General features: G+C 39.5%; 1 protein-coding gene across 6 annotated transcripts in view; it reads left to right on the top strand.

Moving 5' to 3' along the window:
• LOC133664401 (phosphatidylinositol N-acetylglucosaminyltransferase subunit A-like) overlaps positions 1 to 15,350 on the top strand; it is a 24,765-nt gene extending 9,415 nt beyond the window's left edge. For 5 of the 6 annotated variants that reach the window (XM_062068989.1, XM_062068988.1, XM_062068991.1 and 2 more), the window contains 8 exons: positions 2,841 to 2,973; positions 3,083 to 3,289; positions 4,948 to 5,207; positions 12,123 to 12,230; positions 12,296 to 12,446; positions 12,901 to 12,990; positions 14,936 to 15,124; positions 15,215 to 15,350. In XM_062068989.1, the coding sequence (XP_061924973.1) occupies positions 2,841 to 2,973; positions 3,083 to 3,289; positions 4,948 to 5,207; positions 12,123 to 12,230; positions 12,296 to 12,446; positions 12,901 to 12,990; positions 14,936 to 15,052 (1,066 nt within the window). In that variant the 3' untranslated portion in view covers positions 15,053 to 15,124; positions 15,215 to 15,350. Of the gene's footprint in view, positions 1 to 2,840; positions 2,974 to 3,082; positions 3,290 to 4,947; positions 5,208 to 12,122; positions 12,231 to 12,295; positions 12,447 to 12,625; positions 12,744 to 12,900; positions 12,991 to 14,935; positions 15,125 to 15,214 lie in introns of those variants that run through there. The other variant, XM_062068992.1, reaches the window with a different exon arrangement.

Raw genomic sequence — 15,350 nt, 5'->3', positions numbered from 1 at the left:
TAATTGTTATCGAAATTGTTATCAGTCAGTGATCTTGAACATTTTAAGTATTAGCACTGTTATGAACAATACTGCCCTTGTAACTACTTGGTATTGGATCGATAACCAATTTTGTAGTATCGCCCAAAACTAATGTTAAGTATCAAACAACACAAGAATAAGTCTTGATTACATTTGAACACAAGTGTAGATACAAACAGGTTACAACAGAAAATGTAGGAACATGTTACAATAGAAAATAACCATAGATTAACAGTAAATAAGCAAGTAGATCAAAATAATACAACGAAAAATGACTTGTTACCTCATACATCAGCAGCCAAATTAGGAGCCTATGAAACTCGATTTGAAATGGTTCTGTTATCATTTACATCCCATATAGTATATTGTGATATACAGTATATCTTTATTGCAGGATGTAGCACTATTTATTGCAATATAGATTTTATTCTATATCGCCCCTCCCTAACGTATAAGTTGTTTTGCCACCAGACAGGCTAACGATCTTTTGGTATGCAGGACGATTGTTCACAATCCACCCTGGGTCACAACGACAACAATTAATTGCTTGTATTCCAACACGTGACTTCTTCCCAGAAGGGAAAACCAGTGGTGGTCAACCCAGCCAAGATGGCTGTTGTACAGCAAGCGGCACGTGAACTAGTCTATTATAGTACAAAAGAGGCTTAAATCTTCCTGCAAAAAGCAGATACGCGCAAAAATACAAACTATGCAAAATGATCTATCCGTGTCTTTCATCAAAAAAAAAAAAGATTTGTCAAGTGATATCAAGGATCATACGTCGGTCGCTTTCCCAGACATATCAAACTATTGTGCTCCAGACGCCATTCTACACAACAAAACAGATGAAAACTTAAAAAAGCTTGAAGGTCTACAACTTATTTGTGTGGCAGGGTCAAGAAAACTGGTGTCCAGGCTTTCATGGGTAAATATGCATCAGTTTTGCTCGGGTAAAGTTGCATTTCAGGATTTAACTTCGTGTCTACTGAAGTTTGTTGCTGTTGCACGCGCCGTTTACGAGCACGTTTTCCCCATCTTTATCAAAATATAACTGTAGATGTCAACATTGTGTATGTGCTGAAAGCTTCATGTATGATTGCTGCCTGTGGTAAAAACTTAACTCTTTTAGGTTTTGCTCACATTTGCTTTCTTTTAGACTCGCCGAGTTGTTGGTGCTTTTCAAAACACTCGTAGCAAACATGTGTTTAAGAAATACAAATGTCAAGATAATACTTAAATGAGAAATAATAAATGTAACAAGTATATCAAACAAACTTTTAACGAAGTGATCACTGCAAACTCATACATTTGACTCTGTTCCCTTGGACTGGAGTACGAGTTGCATGCGTTTCTCGTCGTTTCGTAAAATCTTGCACTTTTCGGCCCTTTTTGATTACCTCTCGAGGAACTGTGAAGAAATGTTTCGCAATTTAAACGATTCGTACAGCCGAAAACAACACAAGCATAGGGCATTTTTTTCTTTGAGAAAGGCTGATTGGCGCCTAGCACCCATTGAGAACAGAGCTAGCTTGACCACCACACATATTTAATGGGCGAAACATGAGCCGGACATGACGTCAGTCAATTCCTAGCAATTGATACCACCCCCAGGAAACACACCCACCAGAGACATGTATTATGTCAACTCCACACTAATGTTGAGTTTGACAGCCATTTTTAATTTAGTTTTAGTCATTGTCTTTTGACCAAAATGTGTTTTAGTTTGTCATATTTCAGTCATCTAAATGTATTTATTTTTTGTCGACTAAAATCCTCAACAATTTAATCAACTAAAATTTCAGTAAATTTTGATGAGTAAAATTTAAACAATGCTTATTAGAAGTTGTCTTGAAACCACTTTTATTAAGGTTAAGTAAGGTTGTACGGGTAAATTGCTTATTAAATTGGCGGGCAAGCTCGTCCGTGGCTTTCTATTTAAGTAGTGGTAGAGTAAGTAAGCGGTTTTGCTCCTGCTCTACCGTCTTTAATAGTAACAGTAATTCAATACAGCATGAGTCATTTCGAATATTAGCTTCGTTGCGTTGATGTCTGGATGATTAACCTGCAGATGGCGCTTCAAGTTGGTTGTATTTTTTCTGGAGAAAACATAAGGGTTTACAAAATTTCTTGTCTACTATGGCAAAGGTAAAGTGCCTCCATATCTCCTCTTACCTGTTTCTTCCAGCCAGTGTAGAAGACATATTGTATTGCCTTATGTAACTATACAGTCTAGTTTTCCCAGTTAAACACCAAAACGCCGTGCCTTACAAAGACTGTATTTTTGATTGGATCCCCTCTGTGATTTACCCCTACCCCTCTCCCAAATACAACTGTGATTGGATATATTACTAACTTATCCCACCTGCCTAAAGAGGAAATTAAATAATATTGGATTTCATCTATGTTAACATTTTTTATTTGTTGACAACATGTTCAGTTAATTTCCTCATTGTTTTAGTCAAAGTGCATTTGTTTTGATAAGTTATCGTCCTATTTTAGTTAGAGGAAAATAGGTTGTTGACGATAACAAAGACGAACATTTTTAGGCAACAATATTTACCCTGCTCCACAGCTAAAAAAAAACAAACAAAGAAGCCTTTTTGATTAAAAGTAAAACGTCTTGAACAAACAGGAAGAGTCCAGCTGCCTCGGTTCAATCTTTGCAGATTACCATGACTAGGATGACTGAGAATCTATTCTACATAGACATGTGTTTCAATACTTTTGTTCATATAATAGTGTAATAATCTCAGGCCAGTGCTCCTGTATGAGAGGCTTATCACGTTTAAATAACTTTGACTGAACTGTTTTAATGGCAGGGTGCGCCTGTTGGGGGCTCTGGAGCACAAAGACGTCAGAGAAGTTATGGTCCAGGGCCACATCTTTCTCAACACATCGCTAACTGAAGCTTTCTGCATGGCCATTGTGGAGGGAGCAAGTTGTGGACTGCAGGTTTGCTGCATTAAGCCATTTTACCAACAACATTACTTCCACATGAAAATAGCAAAACTATCCAAATCTTTCTATTTTATTTACTGCATGTTTGTTTTTTGCCCATAAGGTGGTCAGCACTCGTGTAGGAGGCATCCCAGAGGTGCTACCCGAGGACTTGATCACACTATGTGAGCCAACTGTGCGCTCGCTGTGTGCCGGTTTGGAGAAGGTCATTGCACGGCAGCGTTCCGGGTCAGTTGCCTGTGCCGCCTCCATCCACGCACGGGTGCAGAACCTCTACACCTGGAAAAACGTGGCAGAGAGGACTGAAAAGGTGGGTTCGGCAGCACCACAACTTGTTGAGACGCATCACCCTCTAGTGTTGATTGTCCCAAATTAAGTCAAATCTTGCACGACAGGGATTTTGAAACCATTTTCTCTGTTCAAAGTAATATAACTACAAATAATGTTTTCCAGGGTAAGACATAAGTAGGACATTAAAGCAACTGTCTGAAATGTATTCTAAATATATATACTATGAAGGTGAGTCACATTGTAGATGCGCCTTATGCAACTCATTGCTTACCATTCTTGATTGTCACACGTGTAAAAGGAAGTTAAGCCTCTTAGTAAGGCCTAAAAACAGTCTCATCAAAGAACAAATGTATAATATGCAGTAGAGTTGTGCGATATACACGATACATCATATACATTTGGCAGACAATAGAGCTTTTAATACTATCGTTATATCTTGATAATGATGACACGTTCGAGCTGTGTACCGGAAATTTGACAGCAACAAGCAAATAAACGTGTGCCCAACGCACTGTAGAATTATCGCGAGTGGCTAATGTCCCTCCACAATACAAAGCAACTTTTGAGTCAGCAATCCTCGCCTCCATGTCAGCAAATAAACGTTTCTTACAAGTAACATTATCACTGGCAAAAAATGCTACACTACACACAATAGAAGGATATTATAACCGCAAGCTAAAGCTCTTGAATGTAAACAAAGATGGGCAAATCGAGGCAAATATTAGACATAGACAAACGTCGTAAGATCGATTTTTTATTTTATTATGAAAAAATATTTTGACTTTTTTATTTTTTACAAACTCAGGAAGTAAGTCCCTGGACACAGGAGAGCTTTAAGGGTAACAGCCACATTAATTAAATCAGAGCCAACAGTAGTACATCATTTCAATATATAATTGATATTGTTACATCGCCGTCCTGTGTTTTTGTCTATTCCCCCATAACTACTAGGTTTTGGTTCGATACCCAAATTTGTAGAATATCCCAAAATGTGAAGTATCAAAAAACACAAGAATAAGTGCTTTTATTACATTTTACAGAAGTGTAGATAGAACCATGTTATAAAACAAAGTAGGCAGATATTAACAGTAAATTAGCAAATAGATTAATTATAGTTGAGACAAAATATTACAATTGTAAATTAACCAATATATTTTATCGCATATATCAGCAGCCAAATTAGGAGCCTTTGTAACCTATTATTATTGTTATTACATACCAAACGATATACTGTGATGTATATAATAGTCTATATCGCAATATAGAATTTTGGCCATATCTCCATCCCTAATGAATCCCTATGAATGTAAGTCAAATTGTAGAGGCGCCTTATGCATTTAATTTTTTTTACCATTCTTAATTGTTATGCAAGTGTAAAAAGAAACAAACATATATATAAATACAGCGCAACTTTACCTTTGATAACAAGTGAGTCCACTTTATTAAACTTCCTGTGGCTATGTTTCAGTTCTTAACTGTTTGTTGAAACAAGAATATGTCTGGCCTAAAAGCTGATGAAAAAGCAATGTTTTCATTCGGAACTTCTCACAGGATTTGCTGACATAACATCAGAAATGTCTATTGTTCTTTAGAGACGTGTTTTCCCCACCAAAAAGTTTGGTTAAAGGTAAACAACTTTAGGAAAATTAAGTAAAAATAAGTAATCTTCTCCGTCAGGTTTATGATAGAGTGTGCGAAGAGGAGGTGCTTCCCCTGGACAGACGCCTTCATAGGCTGAGATCCCACTGCGGACCTGTGGCTGGCTCCCTCTTTGCCTTTGTGGCGGTTCTAGACTTCTTGTTCCTGTTGCTCCTCCAATGGCTGGTGCCCGATCGGGTCATGGATTTATCTGTGGACGCCACCGGTCCTCTGGGACTGTGGAAGCAAGAACCAAGCAAGAAGAGTAAAAGCGAATCTCGATGTAAAAGCGACCTCAAGTAAGCGGAAGCAGCATCTTGCATGATGCACACTGACAAACACTAGTGACTTTTTATTGCAAAAACCTTTGAAAGGAACCGGCCAGAAAGGGCCGTGTGTTCAATATTTTTTGTGTATTGTGGTTATGGGCAGTGTGGCGTGGCTCAGATGGTAGAGCAGTCACCCAGCAACTTGAGGGTTCCTGGTTCGATTCCATCTGCTGCCATCCTAGTCACGGCCGCTGTGTCCTTGGGCGAGACACTTAACCTGCCTTTCTCCCAGTGCTGCTCACTCCAGTGTATGAATGTGAATGAATGTTGTAGAGGCCGTAGGGGCAAATTGTCAGCCACGCGTCTGTCAGTCGACCCCAGGGCAGTTGTGGCTACTTAGACTTAGACAAACTTTATTAATCCACAAGGGAAGTTGGTACACACAGTAGCTCAGTTACAAAGGATAAGAATGGAATGGATAATGCAGGTATAAAGTAGACTAAAAATGTACCATAGTAGCAATATAAAATATAACATATACCGGTATACAATATATATATATATATATATATATACTGTATATATATACACACACACACACATATATATATATACATACACACACGTGTTTATATATACATATATGTATGTTTATATACTTAACACACACAGCTGGATGGAGGAGTTCTTGAATGGAACACTGGGAATGAAGCTGAAGGAGCCTGTTGGAGTATGAGCTCCGCTGTCCCTCAGTTGTCTGGTAGAGTGGGTGGGCAGGATTGTCGATGATGGCGAGCAGTTTGTCCAGTGTCCTCCTGTCCCTCACTGACACAAACGCCTCCAGCTGCATGCCAATAGTTTGGCCGGCTTTTCGGAACAGTTTGTCAATCCGGCTTAAATCCCTTTTGCTGGTGCTGCTCCCCCAACAAACCACTGCAAAGTACAGGGCATTGGCCACAACGGACTGATAAAAGATCTCCAACAGCTTGCTGCACACATTAAAGGACCTAAGCTTCCTCAGGAAAAATAATCTGCTTATGCCCTTCTTGTATGCAACTTTGCTGTTGTCCTTCCAGTCCAGTCTGTTGTTCAAGTGGACTCCCAGGTACTTGTACTGCCTCATTACTGCCACCTCCCGGCCCTGGATGTTGATAGGCTCCATGGGGGTCATTTTTCTTCTTGAAACCGATGACCAGCTAGAGGGTCCAGGGAAGGAGCTGCCAGGAGTCTCAGCTGAGCCAGCACAAGTCTCTCGAGGACCTTCATGACATGAGACGTCAGGGCAACCGGTCTGAAGTCATTCAAGCCCGATGGGATGGGCTTCTTGGTAACCGGCACAATGCAGGATGTTTTCCATAGCGCTGATATCCTTTCTAACTTCAGACTCAGGTTGAAGATGAAGTGCAGGATCTCAGTCAGCTGAGCAGCACAAGTCTTCAGGACCCAGGGGTTGACTCGGTCAGAGCCTGCTGACTTGGCTGGGTTGACTCTCTCCAGCTGTCGTCTCACATGGCCAGGTGTCAGACACACCGGGCTGGCTTTCTCAGTGGGGGGATGAGAAACGGCAGTGGCAGGCAACAGTGAAGGAGTTTGTGGATTTATGGTCAGGGGAGGTGTGAGGACAGGAGTAGTGGGGAGGAGGGCCAGTAAGGGGTGTTTTGCTAAATTTATTGAAAAACCGATTCAGCTCGTTGGCTCTATCTACACCCCCATCCAGCAGTTTGGTGTTGTTATTGAAGCCTGTGATGGTTTTCATGCTCACACATCCCGAATGTTATTCTGCTGGAGTTTGGCCTCTAGCTTCCTTCTGTAGGCATATTTTCCTTCTCGCAACTAAATTTTAAGCTGCTGCTATATCCTCCTCAACTCATCCAGATCACCAGATCACCACTACAAATGTAACTTACCACCATCAATTTGTGAATGTGGAGTGAATGAATGATAGGTTCTCAGTTCTATGTGAAGCGCTTTGAGTGTCTAGAAAAGTGCTATATAAATCTAATGCATTATGTTTTATTTATTTGTAAGCTAGACTGCCCACAATGGACCTGTATAACTTAGCTTAAACTAAAGGGTAGATTTGTCAGACAGTGGATAAAGAACATGGACACACCCTTTTACAAATGCCATATTTATTCCCTCACTGAAAACACCAAGAGCATCTGTAGGAGTTACCCCCATTATACCCCCCCCCACCCCCCCTTTAAAAAAAAAAGGGCCAGTATATTTTACCCTAAGCCATTGGTGTTCAAATGTTTTCCTCCAACCAATGCACTGTACGAGCTGACCAGTTAAGTATTATTAAGAAAAAAAAAACAGCCTACATCTCAGGTTTGTGTTATAGGTAGGGGTGTCACAATCTGATTTTGATATAGAATATTGCTCCGATATCTGCCAATAAAATAAGTATTGTAATATACAGGTTGGCATCTAAATTTTCCTATTTACAGTATGCGCTCTGATACAAGTAGTCCTGCAGCGTGTTTACTTGTTCAAAGCACGACAGTCATTCATCCATCCATCCATTTTCGTCAGTCAACATCTAAATGTCTTCCAATAAGCACAGGAGTTTGAACTTTTCTTGTATTTTAGTGAAGTAATTTACAAAAGGTAAACATGGTGGGCTGTAAGCTACTAGGAGCTAGCAGCTACACAGCAGCTAAGCACACAGTAGCACAGACGCTAGACATACTGTATGTACAGTGGGTCTGGGGTAGTCTTTTCCTCATCCCTCACTTGAAGCTTGTGTGGAAAATGCGTGAAGAATGCACTACCGACCTGATAAGTCCAAAAGAGAAAGAGATAATACAGTATCATCTGCTCACAGATGGTACCTGGTGGTTGTTTCAGCACACTGCAGCTAGTCCTTGGTAGTCCCACTCCTTAATGCCTCAGTCAAATGCAGGATTCTCACAGGAATGAGACAAAAATACAACTTTGCCAACTGTAAGTGTCGTTATGTGAACAATATTGCACCACAATTATCAAATAATTATAATTGCATATCACGTATGTATACAAACAAAGTCTGATAGTAGAAACTTGAAAGTGACTAGTCACAAATGTGTCCGCATCATTGAATTTACTGCATCATGAGCTTAACTTAATAATGCAACTAGGTGTCCCAAAAACAATTCACTCTCCACTTCAACTTAAAGACAGCTTAAGTTAATTTCAGTCCGATAGTAATACAGTAGTTGTTCTCTGTGTGACTATTTTCACTTGATCAAACTTTTTTTAACATTCCACACTACAAAATAATAAAAGTATGTATGATTCGTGCTAATATCGTATCAGGTCAATGTCTGTATTGTATCGAAAAATTGAAAAAGTTGTACAGTTTGTAATTGTTATGATAGTAATTGTAAGCTTCGACTATGCATAACAAAAACACAAGTTGCAGACCACAAAATGGCCCCCAGGCGGTACTGTGCACACTGCTGCCCGATCGGATTTGTCGAATTGCATAGGTGATTATAGGTTGTTGGGTTTTACTGCAAATACTTATACAGTTATTTATAATATTCTCTTTTTTACGGCAAAAAAATATTGTTGGATTCACTTTATATAACCACTGTAACCATTGAAAAATATATTTGTATTTATTCTCCATCTTCAGCAGGCTTTGACTCAGACGGATTTGAATGAAAACTTATAAATCATGGACATTTGTAAGAATTGTGCACAAGCTGTGACATACAGAGACCTTGGAAGAGGTCTGTGTTTTTCAGGGTGCTGTTCTGGGAAAACTGTAAACTATTGAGATTTCGTCACTATTTTTTTCTGTCTTTTGTCATGCATTGCGCAGCTTTTCAAAATCTACTTTGTGCACTGACTTAAATCAATTAACTGCATTCATAGATTTATTGGGTATTCGTTTGGGAATGATGGCTCATTTTTTTACTTTACTAGTTGTTTCAGTATTATACAATTGTTTTGTGTTTCTCCAGTAACTCCAGTTACTGTGCCTCGTAATATAATTTTTATGATAAGTCCTTTTTTTTTCTCAGGACTGGTAGTTCAGTTCAGTTCAGTTGATCCGGTTATTTGTCAAACCTCTGTCTCTTTGTCTGCTTTAACAAACTTCTAAGAGGAAGATAACAGTGCCAGACAAAACAAGCTATGAAAATTTGCCGCCTATTCAAGGCTAGCGATGCCGGCATATCATGATTAGCTTGTCTGCAACTAAAACACACAAAAAATATGTTGTGAAATAAACTAGTCTTGTGGTATTCAAGACAGTTTGTTCAGACTTGTTTTTGTCCTTGTTAGCAGCTCTTTTCAAGGCTGCATGGCCCACTTTTACACACCATTGTTATACATACCCTGCATTGAGCGTAACTCTGGACGAGGGCGTGAGGCATATGTGGGATGTGCTAAGTGCCCACATAAGAGGGGAGAAGACGGTCTGACTTCCAGGTTAGTGTGTTCCACCCATACTGTTGTGTGAAGGTTTACTGTTGGGTTACAAGTCAACATGGTGGCTATTCGGACGGAAGTTTCTCCATGCTTGCAGCATTGGCAGAGACCTTTGCACGTCTACGGCGGGCTGGTGTGCAACTCTCTGATGGCTGGTAAGTTTGTACACACACATTGACCTATTCTTACTAAATCTACTTTAATTCAGTTGCCGCTTTCTTTTTTTCTTTGCTGCTTATGGCACAGGGGTGGGACCAGACAAGCTCTGGTTCATCCCACTTCTTCAAGACGGTTGATCACTCTAGCAAAATGTTTGCTTGTGAAGTTTTAACATGTTCCAAAGAAATTCAATTGAATTGAATAGTTTAACAGTGCAGTGGGGGTATTCAAAAAATCGATTCCCATCCGAATTGTGACATTTATTTATTTATTCCAATCCTAAACTGATTCTTAATTTTCAAAAATCTATTTAATTTTAAAGAATTTTTTTTTTTTAAAAGGCCATCTCTATGCTTACTTGCTGCACCTATACATCCATCATACCCAACCAAAAGGAGGTTTTGTAACCTGTTTTGAAAAGGTTTTTATTATAATTATTATACCAAATAATACTTTGCGAAAAGCACTTTGAATCGAGAATCGATTCTGAATCAAATCTTCACCCCAAGAATCGGATCAAATAGTGAGGTGCCCCAAAGATTCCCACCTCTGCTATGCAGATTTATTTGGTTCATGTTTAAAGTTTGTGTGTTTATAATATCCATGCATAAAATGTGTCTCTTTATTTTTACAAAGTTCCAAATGGGACAAGTGGTAGAAAATGGATGGATGGATAGATGTCATTTTTTTATAATAATAAGCTGTTGAAAGTTTTACAGTAAATACACAAGTTGAAGCATTACCGGTATGATACATTGTGGCCTTATTGAATCTATCTCCAGTTTATTAAGTTAACCGAAATATATATTTTCGAAAAAGGACACATCCAGGGTCCGTGTAGCACGGCAACAAAAAAATTATAATTATTTATAAATACAGTAAAATAAAACTTTAAAAATATATGTTTTTAATTCCCCAATAGGCTATAATAACAATGGTTCTACATACCCGTAAGAAGCCAAATTGAATGGAGTGTATGGGTTCATGAGTGTTGAAATTATTATTATTTTTATTAAATAGAATTATGGAATTTGCTTTTTTTAAATGACTGATATTGCATCATTGCCTCTCATTTTTGTGTGCCTTGATTTCTATTCTAATGTGGCTTTTCAAGTGCAGCTGTGAGCCTCAAATCTAGAAAAACATGTATTTAAATGAGCTCATCTTAACACAACAATGGAGGGCTATAGCACTTTCTAATTCTGTTCGTTGTTTTTAAGACTCCTGGTCGGACCGAAGTCCCCTGCATGAAGCGGCCTATCATGGCAGACTTCTCCAATTGAGGACCCTTGTAGCCCAGGTTAACTGTCTTTGCATAGCATTGTCTAAATGTAATGGGCAAATTAAACAGTACCAGACCAGCATAAACACTACACTTTCTGCCATTTACACATTAGAATTGGGGATGGGTACTGTTCACATTTGAACAGATACGGTAGCAATTACCGGGGAATCGATACAGGTACTCAACGGTACCAATTTTCAGTACTTTTGTGTGTTAATAATTTAAATATTGTTTTTGATAATAAGATCTATTTTTTATTACAACATTTGAAAAATGAGCAGATTATAATTGTTGACCATTTATTATATCTTGTTTTATTATAATTTGCAAGTATGACATTAAGTTACCATTACTGTTGCAAGTTTAAGACGTTAGATGACAGCAGTGTATAGTTAATGGTGTTTTGTTTTAATGTTCGCCCTAGAAAGTGTTGCATTGTAAGTATTGTACTTTATACGCACAAGCTGTTTGATTGTAACGTGCATCTTAGTTGTAGTTTTCATTAACAAATTTGAATGTGTTGAAATCGCCATGTAGAACCGCTAATGCTAATCAGTAGCATGTCAATAACAGAGCCAATGTATTTTAGCATCAAGCTATCACATTTTTTGGAAAAGTGGAGCCATACCTTACTTACTTTAGAGCGTGTTCTTTGTTGGCATTGAAAATTGCAGCATTACCTAGGGTTGAAATGGCTGAGTCCGCTCTCAGTGCTGCTGGAGTGATCGGCAAGTGCCAAAGTGTGAATCCAGGCTGAGTCGACAATTGGGCATAAGGTCACGCGCGACTCAGGTACCGTAATATGGCACCGTTGGATTTACGTGAATCGGTCCTTGGTAGGACCAGCGGGATTTGGTCAGTGCCAAAGAAGTACCAGATTTGGTACCCATTCCAAAATTTTAATACATGAGGAAAAACACAGACGATGCCCAGTATGATACATCTATAACCCTGCATTTATTGTTGAAACACTGTACACATATTATTGTCTGCAGTGGCAATACACATATGTTGTTTACATTATTAGGAACAGTGTGCTACAGTACAGTAAATTAAAGTGCTACTTTTTCCTCTCTCTGCAGGGCCTCCGTGTCAACACACTTACTATGGATGCGGTCTCCCCTCTCCATGAGGCCTGCCTGGGTGGTCATTACGCTTGTGCAAAGTACTTGCTGGATCACGGTGCAAATGTAAGAACACCTCAGGACTCATAAAGTCATCCATTGGTACAATCATGCCCGTGTTGCTACCATAGGTGCACCAGGTGTCATCTGGCGGCGCCACCCCTCTCTTCAACTCATGCAGCAGCGGTAGTGCCGCCTGTGTCCGGCTCATTCTGCAGCGTGGCGCCTCAGTCCACCCCGCGCACCAACTTGCGTCCCCCGTCCACGAGGCGGCAAAGAAAGGTAAGGAGTAGGGACTGATGTTAACGGTATCAAAATCTCACAGTACGATATTATCGAGGGGTTTCTTTGTGTTTTTGTTAGCAACATAACTGAAACAGTTCTGGATAGATATCGGTGAATGTCCAAAAAACAATTCTCATCCTCTACGAATCACTCTTCTCTTCCTGCTTACGTTCCAGACCCCAACCTTGTCAGCTTCGCGCTGCGCACAGAATTATGGGTGATGTACTTTATTATCAGACTTGGCCAACAGTAAAGTGCCAGACAAAAACTACACACCAAGTTTTTGTTTGATACCGTTACGCGTCACGGTATTATTGTGAAGACTTTGAAATTGAAATACTGCAGTAATCTACGATACCATTACACCCCTAGTAAGGAGATTGTAAGAAGCCAAATCTTAAAAGTCTTTCACTTTTTTTAAACTGGAGTCCAAATACTTTTGTCTTATCAGATCATTCAGAGTGTTTGGACCTGCTGCTGGTGTACGGAGCGCACATTGACATGGAGCTTCCCACGATGGGGACGCCTCTGTATTCCGCCTGTATGTTCTCCGCCGCAACCTGTGTGCATGTGCTACTACACTCCGGTATCTATTTATCTTATTTTTTCATTATATTGTATCTATCACATTACTCGAGTCTAACATTTTGTCTGCTACCCATCTAGGAAGCAATGTAGTTAGGCCTGGATTTCTTGGCATCCTGTTTACTTTAGTTAGTTATTGACCTTGCTTTCAGTTTCTTTGTAAGACACTCAATATGATGTTTAGAAACCAAGTTTTCCATCATTTATTGGACAGACATTCCTTGTCTTCCTTGACTTTGAAAAGCACATCCATTTATTTTTGTCAGAATTGAGTACAAGTCTTCATCAATAAAGATTTTTCTGACCAACACTAAAAGCAGATTGCAGGCTTTCTATGGGACTTGCCTATGATAAAGCAGATGATGCAATAATTTACTTGATGTGTGGCACCTTGAGACAGGAATATGTTGATTGACAGTCTAAAAGTAGCATGTTTTCCGTCACTCGTTATTTTCGCAGTTTTATTTACCGGTATATATATGAATAGAATATAAAATTGCAAATCGAATCTTAATTGCAATTTTGGAGAGAAAAATCGCAATTAGGTTTTTTCTCAAAATCGTGCAGCCCTATTAAACACAAACGATCAACTACCAAACCATTAGACTGCTTTTGAAGACATTTCAATATCCTTTAATCTCTGGGACAAGACCGAGTGTTTGACCGTGTCAAAAGCCTTTCAAGGACAACGCAGCACAACATTTTCATAAAATCATTTATCACCTAAATAGTGGCAGTGCTGCAGTTTTCGTAAACCAGACTGAGTGTAAATGCACCAATGAACACCTTTATTCAATTAACCGCAATCGAGTCCTGTAGTTGTGAGCTCCAGAAGCAAATAACTAATGTGCTTTCGATTTTAAAACAAAACAAAAAAGCATTAGTTTTTACAACTGTTTTTTAATTTCTTTTAAAAAATGTGCTTTTTTGAGCTTCAACAGTGCAGTGCGACACAGTGCATAGAAGAACATAAGACTATTATTACATGTTATGTAGACCACAAAGAAGTGTTTTCAATTTAGAAAAAAATAATAATATGACTCCTTTAATGCGCCCTATAATCCGATGCGCCTAATATATAAAAAAGATCAAAAATAGACCATTCATCGGGAGTGTGCCTTATAATCCGGTGCGCCCTATGGTCCGGAAAATACGGTACTACATTTTATAAGAAGAATATATGCGTGTGTGTGTGTATATATATGTATGTTTGTGTGTGTGTGTATATATGTATACATATATATATACACATATACTGTCGCGATCAAAAGCCATTCTAAAACCTTAATTCTAGCCTGACTTAGCCATTCCTTTACCACTTTTGACGTGTGTTTGGGTTTATTGTCCTGTTGGAACACCCAACTGCGCCCAAGACCCAACCTTTGGGCTGATGACTTTAGGTTGTCCTGAAAAATTTGGAGGTAATCCTCCTTTTTCATTGTCCCATTTAAAGCACCAGTTCCATTGGCAGCTAAACAGGCCCAGAGTATAATACTACCACCACCATGCTTGACGGTGGGAATGGTGTTCCTGGGATTAAGGGCCTCACCTTTTCTCCTCCAAACATATTGCTGGGTATTGTGGCCAAACAGCTCAATTTTGTTTCATCTGGCATCACATGGACAAATAAATTCTTGTGGTCAGATGAAACAAAAATTGAGCTGTTTGGCCACAATACCCAGCAATATGTTTGGAGGAGAAAAGGTGAGCCCTTTAATCCCAGGAACACCATTCCCACCGTCAAGCATGGTGGTGGTAGTATTATGCTCTGGGCCTGTTTTGCTGCCAATGGAACTGGTGCTTTAAATCGGACAATGAAAAAGGAGGATTACTTCCAAATTCTTTTAAATATAATGGTTGTCAGATACGGTAATTCCATTGTGATTGTGCGGTCACGTTAGGAGCAGACGTTCGACTTGGGTGTGGACAAGACAGTCCGTTGCACGCCGCAGTCAGAGGGGGCGGAGCCACAGTCGTGGACGATCTCTTGGACTTTGGTGCTGATCGCTGCTGCATGAACACTGAAGGCAAGACCCCGCTAGATGTGGCTGCACCAGACAGCAGAGTGAGAGCTACACTTCAAAGCAGAGGTGAGATCTGAACACATGCATTACTTAATGAAAAACTAAATTTTCATGAAGCTGTAGCAATTGTATTTTCTCTCTACAACGTCTGTGCAGGTCCTTGCTCGCTCTCTCAGATGTGTCGCTGCTCTATTCGGAGAAGTTTGGGGAGGAGTCGCCTCCACAGAGCTTCCAGCCTCATCCTCCCACATACTATCCAGGGCTACCTCCTCTACCAATGACATACCTTGGC

This window comes from Entelurus aequoreus, linkage group LG14, assembly GCF_033978785.1.
Source record: "Entelurus aequoreus isolate RoL-2023_Sb linkage group LG14, RoL_Eaeq_v1.1, whole genome shotgun sequence".
NCBI lineage: Eukaryota > Metazoa > Chordata > Actinopteri > Syngnathiformes > Syngnathidae > Entelurus > Entelurus aequoreus.
The sequence above is the reverse complement of the archived record's forward strand: the minus strand, read 5'-3'. Positions and strand labels throughout refer to the sequence as shown.